Below are 10,293 nucleotides of genomic sequence, written 5' to 3'. Positions count from 1 at the left end.
GAGGCTATTCTCTGTGTTTTACATCCACAGTAAAGGTGTTCTGCTGATGTTTCTCTCCTGGCACATTGGCTTTGTCAGCCGGGGGTCCATTGAGTGGCTTGTCATAGACAATCTCTCTCCGGCTCCAATACGGCTGACATCGATTGACCAGATACCACTGCATCCCCTCAGCCTTTTCAATGAAGGTCAGCTCTGTTTAACGTCACGGCACGCGGTGGAACGGCAAAGGGGGAGGCGAGTGGACAGCCAGGCCAGCCTCCAGAGTAGGGAGAGGAGAAAAGGGCCGGTTATCACCAGGACAGGTGTCACGTTAACACACTGGAAGGCACAGATGAGACTGTGAATAGAGCAAAAGAGAGAGCACCAGCAGGGAGGCCTGGATCTCACCAGTGAACTGCACTGCCATCATGGGAGTAAGAAGGAAGAAAGAAATACAGACAAACTGCAAAAGGAAGCTGACGGTTTTTGTGAAAGGACTCATATGCGTTGTGGCATCTTTAAATACTTTAATTATAAATATATGTACATATACATACACTTTGAGGTGGAATCTCATACGTTTGACCATAAACACCATACTGTGCTGTCCACGCTTGCTTTGAAAGGTTTGACTTTTCATCGGACTTTGACCTTGAAATATGTCAGGGGTCGAGGTCATATCCTGAGCTATTCCTCTTCCTCTTGGTTTTAAGATCCTCTGCCTGTTGTTCATGGTACCCATCCTTAGGGCTACCTGACTCTCTGGAGGTTGTGTCCGTCGGGAAGGCCTGTCCATCACCCAGGACCTGCCTAACAGTCATGTTGACCCTAGATGTGTGTAGGTACCTGGAGCACAGCTCCCAGTCCTCCAAAGGGACATCCTGCATGAGGCCGTCGGTGTGGAGGTATGTCCCCTGTTGGGACTCCTGCAGACAGACAGGCAGAGGTTGCCCAGTGGGTGCGGGGACGATGCAGGGGACGGCGTGGTAGAGAAGGCGACTGGGGCCTGACATCACCATGATGTCACCGCTGTGCATGAACATGGGCGTGGCCGGGTCCTCCCTCCTGGTGCCGCCAAGCAGGAAAACAGCGGTCTGCCCGAAACTGTGCCCGTTCAAAATAAAACAACATCCATGTCAGCCATGCAATGATACTCTGTAGTCTCTTGTCTGCAAGCTTTTCTTTTAATCCAGTCGTCTATTGATGTATTGATAAATTACACTGAAAACCATCATGTAGCAATGATAAGAAAACAAATATTACAGTTAGTTAGGTACACAAAAAACATCTCAGTTAGTCGGCCCATTAACTGGCAACACCCAAAAGTCTAGTTTGTGACCCTAAACTGAAAGTGTTGAGGGGAAAGTAACTGAACACAACAACGAGGGAAGAGATAACATGAAGGAAGCTGTGAGGGTAGAAACACACCTGAATGACAGAAGGGGGCGTGTGTGATCAAGCTCAGATTCATCCACATGGATGCCCAGCGAGGAGTCCGCACGGTAGTAGTTCAGGATGCCAGCCTCGGCGTTGAAACCATGGAAACCACAGGCGGCAGCCACCTCTTGCGATAAAGAGTGGAGGTCCGGGGGGAACTGAGTGTATTGCTCTGCAGAGTAGGTCTGTCACGAAAACAAAAAGTGATAAAAATAAAACAACAACAACACATGTTGCACATATGGGGCTTCTGTGGATACATCTTCAGGCACTTTCACAGAGACAAATATAATTTTCATGAAGACAAATTCTGTGCGAACCCTAATGATAATATTGTAAACGAAAAAGGAGCAGAGACACAAAAAATGAAATTCATGAAAACTCATGAATACCTGGACCCGTCATGAAATCTAATCCTGGCAGAAGCATAAATAAAATTCATAGCATATTTGAGGAAAAAATATGAGGAAAAAATAGTTTTTCCATTGCATGCATGCTATTAAGCTGACAGCGTGTTACAGGTCAGCCATCCACTGACACTTCATGTGAGTTCTCTTCAATTCTTCGTCCTCCACAACATAAAAACCATCTGAATAATGAATCACAGCCTCTCTGTTTGTCTTCACCGGTCTTTCTCTTTAGTTGCATCAGTGTGCCCTTGTGTCTGCAAAGAGGCATACAAAAGCACAATCAGCAAATAATCTCAAGAGACCGCTCCCTCTCTCTCACTCTTTCTGTCTGTCTCTTTTTCTCTCTCTCTAAAAAGACACAGTGGATTCAGATTGAAATGAGGCCATTGGCTTCATCTTCACAGCCACTCAGTAAGGTGGTGGAAGGGGTGAGGTAGGGTGGTGGTGTGTGTGTGTGTGTGTGTGTGTGTGTGTGTGTGTGCTTCTGCTTAAAATTCACAAGTTGTTGTCAGACATTTGGCAGTGTCAGAGCAGGGCCGGAGTTAATGAATCGAGTGTGCGACTCCTGACTGATTTAATGGGACAGAAGACTAAACACTTTGATGTAATTAGCATAGAAACGAGACAAGCAGGCGTCATGCCTGCACTCACACATGAAATGTCTTGAAAGGGCCACACACCGCTGATAGGACCGTGGACACAGGAAGTCCTCTCAGAGTGGCTCGACTGGAACCAGCAGCTGTCTTTTCTTAAACCTTTTCTCTAATTTACCCAAGATTTCTGATGTGTAAATACCTGGCACTAAGTGCTATTGATGGTGTTCATATAATAATGGTCCGTTACTAATTAGTTTCCAGGAAAAGGTGTTATCACATTGAAATCTATAAACACACTGAATGAGAAGTGCTACTGTCACACATAGCTAGCAGAGTACAAATTTGGCTGTTGATCTACAATATTGAAAATTGTCTAATTTATAGGCTCTTAAACATAAGGATTTATCCAACCTGATTAATGTCACCTCAGACCCCTTTTAGCAGCTATTTGGCTTCTCCTCTAAGCCAACTCCAGAATGACCTTGACATTGTTACAAACAGGGGTTAAACTGGGGGGGGGGGGGGGGGGGGTACTGTTATTATAGACAATGATAATTTTTAGAATATAACTCTCAATATATCTCAATATCCAGACACCTCTGAGGAGAAGATAGAAGATATGCTCATTTTTTTAAGTTTAATTTTATTAATGTACTTTCTGTACCTTTGCTATTTTGGATAAAGCAACAGTTTAAATGAATTAAAAAAATTAAGTTCGCCTCTGTGTAGCACTAATTTTGTTAAAATACTATTATTATTTGCACTTAATTCATGGTTCCGGAAACACTGAAAATCCTGATATACATACTAAAGGCCAATCTTTGCAATAGCCCAACTAAATTATGTACAGTAATTGTAATTATAAAAAACGGTGTTTTCATTATCAGGCTGATGCCACTACTGCAAATATTATTGGATTCAAGCCGCAGAACTGAAAACGATCTGTAATAATCCACCATATACGCCATCGCAATTAACGAGAGGAAACGATATTTGGATTTATCTACAGTAAATTATAATTATAATAAACTGTGTTTTCATTATCAGGCTGATGCCACTACTGCAAATATTATTGCATTTAAGCAGCAGAACTGGAAACTATCTGTAATAACCCACTTGATACACCATCGCGATTAACCAGAGGAAACGATATTTGGACTTTTGCTGAATAAAAAATAAAGCTCTGACAGTGCTGATTCATACTGAGCACAACTGTTTTGTTCCCGATGATTTCACTGTAGAAAATGTGAATCTGTTCGGGAGCTCAGCTGTTTGTTGTGCAGAAAAGCATTTAGGTTAATATGGCGCTGTGGCTTTTTCATATACATTTTGACCATACAAAACAGGATATCCTTAGTGGAAACACTTAAAATTGGCATAAAGTTGAAAAAGAAATCGATTTGGTAAAGGGGGGTGAATTAACTTGCTATTTGCATAGGGTGTAATGACACTAAGGTTATGAATTGATGGAAGCTGCCATTTTATCAAGTTTTTCCATTAAAGTTGCCATAACAACCTTACGTTTTGATCCCACAGCTGTTCACAACTCTGAATCTATTGTGATATTGGGCATGGATCCTCTTGCTATGTGATTCTGCAGATGTTTGACAAGTCAAAGAAACGGAGTCAGCATTCTGCATTGGTTTGTTCAGAGTGAAGCAGTGTTCAAGAGTGAGACAATAAGTGTTCAAGAGTTTATGTGAGTCAGTAATGCTGTGATACTGAAGGAGGCGGAGCTGAGCGCCAGCAGGGCACAATTTGTACGTCAGGAGGCGGAGCTCATCTCTGGCAGAATCCGGGCCAATGTTACACCCCTGGCTAAAACGATACATCCATATGATGTAGGTTGGTCAGAGGCCCTTAGGGTTTTAAAATAACCCCTTACCTTGGAGTTCCAGTCATAGTGGTAGCCCAGGGTCACCCAGCGCAGTTTCTCCAGCAGGGTCTTGGGCTCCCTCTTGCCTTGGGTCTTTTTCCTATGATAATACACACACACACACACCATCATTTGCAACAGGAAAAGCTTGGAGTAATAGATTGATCAATTTATACTGCACATGCAGAGGGATTATTTTGTGTTGATTTAAACAAATAATATGCATGCATTTTTAACCCATATCTATATGCTTATATATATGTCTATACCTATATCTGTTTCATGTAGTGCAGTGATGTGGTATGCAAGCAAGTAGTCACTTGAAACTCATCTGGCCTTGCAGATTCTCTCAAATGCCACTCGGCTGCTGCACTGAACCGTTACAATGTTTTTTTTTCCTCCTATGCCTTTTTACTCATAGCACACAGCCCTGTATCTACCCACTGCTGATAACCACAATAACTTATTTGTGTACCGAAGGATGTCTGCACTCTTCTTCCAGATGTCCTCAGTCTCTGTGGGCGACATGTGCATATCCAGGTTGCACACATTTGGCTTCTGTGGGTAGGTCTTTAGACACTGCCTGACCCAGTGTTGTTGAGAGCCCGTTAGGAAGGGATTTGAAATAAAGATGAACCCTGTTTAAGCCGTGACAACAATGTCACAATGAGACAGCATGCCACAGAAACATCACTGATAAAAAAAAATCATCATTCAATATCACAATAGATAAATAACTCAACAAAAAAAAAGAATCAAAACTGCATTTGTGTACATAATGTTGAAACACATATACGTTGAGCATGGAGATCAGTTTAGGTTGCATCCTGCAACATCCAACATCCTTGAGTGGCACCAGAAAATGGTTTATGACAGAGGCTTTTGCAATGAAAGAAAACTAAACAAAATATTAAAGAACATGGCAAACATATTCCAGCATTGGTAGTCGTTTAGTGAAATACCGGAGTGTTCTTTCAGTCCGAAAGCCCTCCAGTCTCTTACAGGTCTCAGACCAGCTCTGCATGCATCTGCCTCACTCACTGCAGATGGGTTCAGCTCAACACTAAAGACCTGGGCATAAAATTGTGAAGTCATACTTTCAGAAATCACACCACACTGTCAATGCCTTGTAAACAAAAATGTGATGTGCAACTGTTATTTTCATTCACTCTGAAATACAAATCTCTTCCGCAAATTCCATAAAGCACTTCTGAAACTGAATGAACAGTGAACTCGTCTCATTAATACGGTGAGCCAGAGCCCATCTGTCCCCCTGGATTCAATTATTTCAATAATCCATACAAGAATGCAATATATCGATACTGTTAAACTACATTTGAAGACCAACATTAGAAAACTACATGAGTATCAGATGACTACTACGACAATTGCTCTCGTAATCAAGTCAGCCTGACCCTTGCCAATGGATTACATCAGGCTAGTCTAATAATTCAAACTGAGTTAGAAGGCTTCCAGGACGCCGAGAGGCAGTGGAAAAATGTGCCAGTATCCTGGTCCTAGTGTCATGCATCAATATTCAACTACAACAATAACTGAAAATGTAGCATGTTTGTTGCCAAGAGGATCTTGGCAGCTAAATCAACGTATGTATTGCATGTTTGCAACTACTGATAGATCTGACAAGCATATCGTATTTTATATGTGAAAAGTGGTCTTTGAGGCTTAACTCAATGACTCACCATATCATTCTTTAAGTTTTTAGAAAAATCAATGACATCACTGAAATCAGGTGGAGGATTTCTGCGTTTATAGAGCTTAAAAATCTTTCTGAAAGCGTCTTCCCCGTGCTCTAGTACGGAGGCTGCCATCTTGGCCATCATTGAACTATAACCTTTGAACCGAAATGCGATAATGCTTACTGATATTTTATTTATTTAGGAAATTAAAAAATACTTTTTTATCTTACTCATATTACTAATAAAACTGAAAACAAACATATCTAACTTGTAATAACATTATAGCGTTACGAAACCTCATCGAGTCACGTGGTTCAAGGTGAAAGGTAACAACAGAGTGCATCATCGCAAGGACGAAACATGGCAACAGCCGGCAAGAAAGTCTTCGAGGTTTTCGTTTCAAGAGTACCATGGACTGTCGCAAGCAGTAAGTCAGATAAGCTTTAGTAGTAATTATGTACGGTGTTTCTACATTTGTTGTTCAGACATGAGCTCGACAAACAATTGTATTAGGCGTAGCTTCGCATCATAACTGAACTTCAGGCGAATGCTAACGTTAATGCTAGCCTGTTTGGTGCTCTAATTGTGGTCATAGAGTCCATATCTTCCTTAATTTATCGATGGCAATATTCATGATTTACTGTTTACTCAAGTTATTTCCATGTCAGTTGTAACGTTGACCCCAACATCTCTCTTCATTGTACAGAGGAGATGAAGGAGTACTTCGGACAGTTCGGAAATGTGAAAAAATGTCTAATGCCCTTTGTAAGTAACGTTATATTGTCAATGACTAGGTTACGTGTGTGGCTCTATTGGTAGATGCATGTCATTCTAACTCGTTTCGATTATAATTCAGGACAAAGAAACTGGATTTCATCGAGGTTTCTGCTGGGTTGGATTTTCTTCAGAGGAAGGACTGCAGAACGCACTTCATAAGGACCCACACGTCATGGAGGGATCCAAGGTACACTTATCTACCAAACATTTAAGAATACCCTACATTCAACCCTCTGTGCTTCTCAAGGTCCCTTCACTCTTAAAATAGTTTGACAATTTAGAAACTAAACCTTGTATATGAATGCTGTCCTTATCAGGTATAGATGTGCTATATAAATAAATACTTGACTTGACATTGTTTGGGTGAGAACAATCATGTTAATCAATATTGTAGAATTTCTTGAAATTATTTCATGGCTCACACACAGACACTGAAGTAAATTTCTAAGACTTTCCTGGGTCTGATCTTCTCATTCTTGACTTTTCAGCTTCAGGTACAGAGGAACAGAAAGGCTTTCGTTGGCAGAAAGCCTGGTAAAGAAGAGGAAGAAAGCTGAAGTGGAGTACATGTATGCATGTGTTGTCAGTGTGTTTTTTAATTTTATTTGTATTATTATTTTTGAAAGACAATTGTATTTAAGACAAGTCAATTAAAGTAAAACATTCACCCACTTTTGTGAGTCATTCAAGCTAATGATATTTAACTATATTTGGCATCAGATAAATAGTTTGACATTAGATTACAGTATAAAAATGGAATTTGTTACAATTCCTGACTGTTGGACATGCCTGCATTTTTATGGTATTAACATCAGAAAAGGGTAACTGAAAAACCCTGTGTAATGATCATGTAGACAATGCTGGCTTGACAGTTGTTCAACCTGGAATTCTGGATATAGATCACCAGAGCATTCAAAATGTTCTTCTTTATTGGTTTGATTTTTACTCACCTAAATGGGGCCTATTAAATTACTAAGTCCCTGTCATATGGACATATCTATTATGTGTTGAATGCTAGTATCGGCAGCTGTTGTGGATTGAATAATATCCTGAAGGTCAAGCCAGGGTTGGCCCTCTTTTTCAGCACCAAATGAAAGAGGATGGGGTGGGAGGTGTCTGTCTAGTTATTAATGTATTCATTTGAATGGAGATTGTATTCTAGTAAATTTGGGTGCTGTTCAACAATTCTCCTTCAGTCACTCTGCTAGGCAGTGCCATAGTCATCCAACCCTTAGCACATTTGCTATACCGCCCATTACATGAAAGTTATGTTGGCAAACTAGATGGATTTGTTCATCTGTAAAGGTAAAAAGTTCGAGGATGCATATCAGGCCTCGGCTTTGGAGACCTGCTGTTCATGCTTTCCCTCCCTACCGTCTGTCATTTTGGATCTTGTCATGGTCCCTCACCCTGTCGTCCTCCACACTTTAGAGGACAGCCCTGTAATCAGTGTGGAGATCTGCATTGGCTGGCTGTTGTTCTCTCACTGCTAAGGAAATGTGACAACCACGTTCACAGATCATTATTTCATCTAATATTCAGGATGCGGTCTATGTGAGTGTATTTTTATTGTCACTATACTGAGACCACAACTGCACACTGCTTGAGCAATCCCTTTTATTCAGCTGCAAGAATTAAATTCCTTGTAGGTTCAAAAGATTGTGTATGTTTCCTGCATGTAAACCAGTAAAGTTAGGTTGTTAAGTTAGTTCTATACTGTACAAAGGCACCATGCACTTAATATTAGCTGTCTAGTTAACCAGGACTTAATAAATAAATCTGTCAAGCCATCTTACTCTGTGTCAGCAGTGCTTGAAATCCACTAATTTCTCAGATCCATTTTCCTGATATTGAGCCAAGGCTGTATCATCTATTAATGATTGCCCTTTCCTCTCTTGTGGATGGCTACTTTTTTCTGTGAGTAGCCTCACATGCATCTAGAAAACAAAAGGAATTAGGGGTTGGAAATGGGGTGAGGTGCTGGGGTGAATGTTAACAGTTCAGGGTCTTTTAGAAAAAATATACCAATGCATTATAATTGTTCAACAAGTTTGACTTGATCTGAGGGAAGCAAAAACACCAGTACAAAAAAACTCCGTCCTATAATTTGTACGTCTTCTGATGTGGTGTGGAGAAGGCGGTTGCAGTTTCCCTTTGATTTTCATTTTATCAGGAAATTAAAAGAAAATGCCCAGAGCATTATGTGATATTGTTGAAGTAAGTATAGAGGCAAAAACATAAAAGCGGACTGCATAGGGCTGATTTACCCACCTGGAGAGGAAACGGTAATACATCAGTCTCACCCACACATTCAGATGTCCTGAAACTACTGGGAAACACTGAACAATGCTTTTCTGAGTTATCAACCCAGCCTCTAGCCAGTATATTTTTCTTTAGACAAAAAGAAAGTCTGATGTTTCTCTTTAAGTATACACTACATGGAGTACACCACCACTTTCGATGCTTGACATTGAGTACATACATGTTCTTATTTGTAATTATTCTGTTAAGAGTGCCTCATAAATTAGGTTTCGAGGGAATTCAATGAGCATAAGTGTTTTTTTTATACAGAAACTAAGGTGAACAAACCAGACTATCCTAATGCACATGTGGATGCTTGACCATGCTTCAACTGGAAGTTCACTGTATGTATTATCTAATGTAACATGGTTACATAGCATTTCGGAAAATGTAACTACATCAAGTTTGTTTCACATAAAGATTGTGTGATAACATATGGAACTAGAAAATGCATTTCCTGAAGGAAATACCAGTGCATGAAATGCAAAGGTTAAGAAAGGAAGAAGAAAAGAAAGAAGAGTGAAAGAAGGAAAGAAGAAAGGAAAGAAGAGTGGAAGAAGGAAAGACAAAAGGAAAGAAGAAGGAAAGAAGAAAAGAAAGAAGAGTGAAGAAAGGAAAGAAGAGTGGAAGAAGGAAAGAAAGAAGAGTGAAATAATGAAAGAAGAAAGGAAAGAAGAGTGAAGAAAGGAAAGAAGAGTGGAAGAAGGAAATAAGAAAAGAAAGAAGAGTGAAAGAAGGAAAGAAGAAAGGAAAGAAGAGTGTAAGAAGGAAAGAAGAGTGAAGAAAGGAAAGAAAAGTGGAAGAAGGAAAGAAGAGTGGATGAAGGAAAAAAGAAAGGCAAGAAGAGCGGAAGAAGGAAAGAAAAATGGAAGAAGAAAGTAAGAAAGGAAAGAAGAGTGGAAGAAGGAAAGAAGAGTGAACAAGAGTGGCTCTGGATGAAGAGATAAAGAGAGAGTGAAAATTTTGAAAAAAGGAGATAAAAATGGAGTGAAGAAGAGAGATTGAGTGTGAGAGAAAGTTGACTGAGAGAGAAAGATGGAGAGATGGAGAGAGAAAAAATAGAGAATGGATGGTGTCTTAATGTTCCTAGTTACAGTTAAATTGAGAGGGACAGAGAGAGAAGAGGTTCCTTGGATTTGGCACAGGTGTCAGTAAAGCACAGGTGCAAGCCAGTTTAAAGACCCTATTATGATGTCATAATGGCCCAATGTAAGTCAATG

The 10,293-nt window shown here is 40.3% G+C and overlaps 2 protein-coding genes across 2 annotated transcripts; one reads left to right on the top strand and one right to left on the bottom strand.

Annotated features, from left to right (window-relative positions):
* Nucleotides 1-467: 467 nt before the first annotated feature.
* Nucleotides 468-6,139, bottom strand: alkbh1 (alkB homolog 1, histone H2A dioxygenase; the record flags this gene model as incomplete). The annotated part of the gene is made up of 6 exons (XM_080849844.1): nt 468-1,083; nt 1,408-1,601; nt 4,308-4,398; nt 4,774-4,936; nt 5,261-5,369; nt 5,999-6,139. The coding sequence occupies 6 exons, from the start codon at nt 6,137-6,139 to the stop codon at nt 642-644; spliced, it is 1,140 nt and encodes a 379-aa protein (XP_080705970.1). The 3' UTR covers nt 468-641.
* A 168-nt stretch (nt 6,140-6,307) lies between these two features.
* Nucleotides 6,308-7,444, top strand: slirp (SRA stem-loop interacting RNA binding protein). Its single transcript, XM_080849845.1, has 4 exons — nt 6,308-6,422; nt 6,702-6,760; nt 6,852-6,959; nt 7,261-7,444. Exons 1-4 carry the CDS (start codon nt 6,356-6,358, stop codon nt 7,327-7,329), a joined length of 303 nt encoding a protein of 100 aa, XP_080705971.1. The 5' UTR covers nt 6,308-6,355; the 3' UTR covers nt 7,330-7,444.
* Nucleotides 7,445-10,293: the final 2,849 nt, after the last annotated feature.

This window comes from Sprattus sprattus (assembly GCF_963457725.1).
Source record: "Sprattus sprattus genome assembly, chromosome: 13".
Lineage (NCBI taxonomy): Eukaryota > Metazoa > Chordata > Actinopteri > Clupeiformes > Clupeidae > Sprattus > Sprattus sprattus.
The sequence above is the reverse complement of the archived record's forward strand: the minus strand, read 5'-3'. Positions and strand labels throughout refer to the sequence as shown.

Bases quoted from the DNA above. Each gene is read 5' to 3' on its own strand.
- slirp (XM_080849845.1), top strand. From the start codon at position 6,356: ATGGCAACAGCCGGCAAGAAAGTCTTCGAGGTTTTCGTTTCAAGAGTA. The intron at 6,761-6,851 runs GTAAGTAACGTT...ATTATAATTCAG, and splicing joins AAAAATGTCTAATGCCCTTT to GACAAAGAAACTGGATTTCA. The intron at 6,960-7,260 runs GTACACTTATCT...TTGACTTTTCAG, and splicing joins ACGTCATGGAGGGATCCAAG to CTTCAGGTACAGAGGAACAG.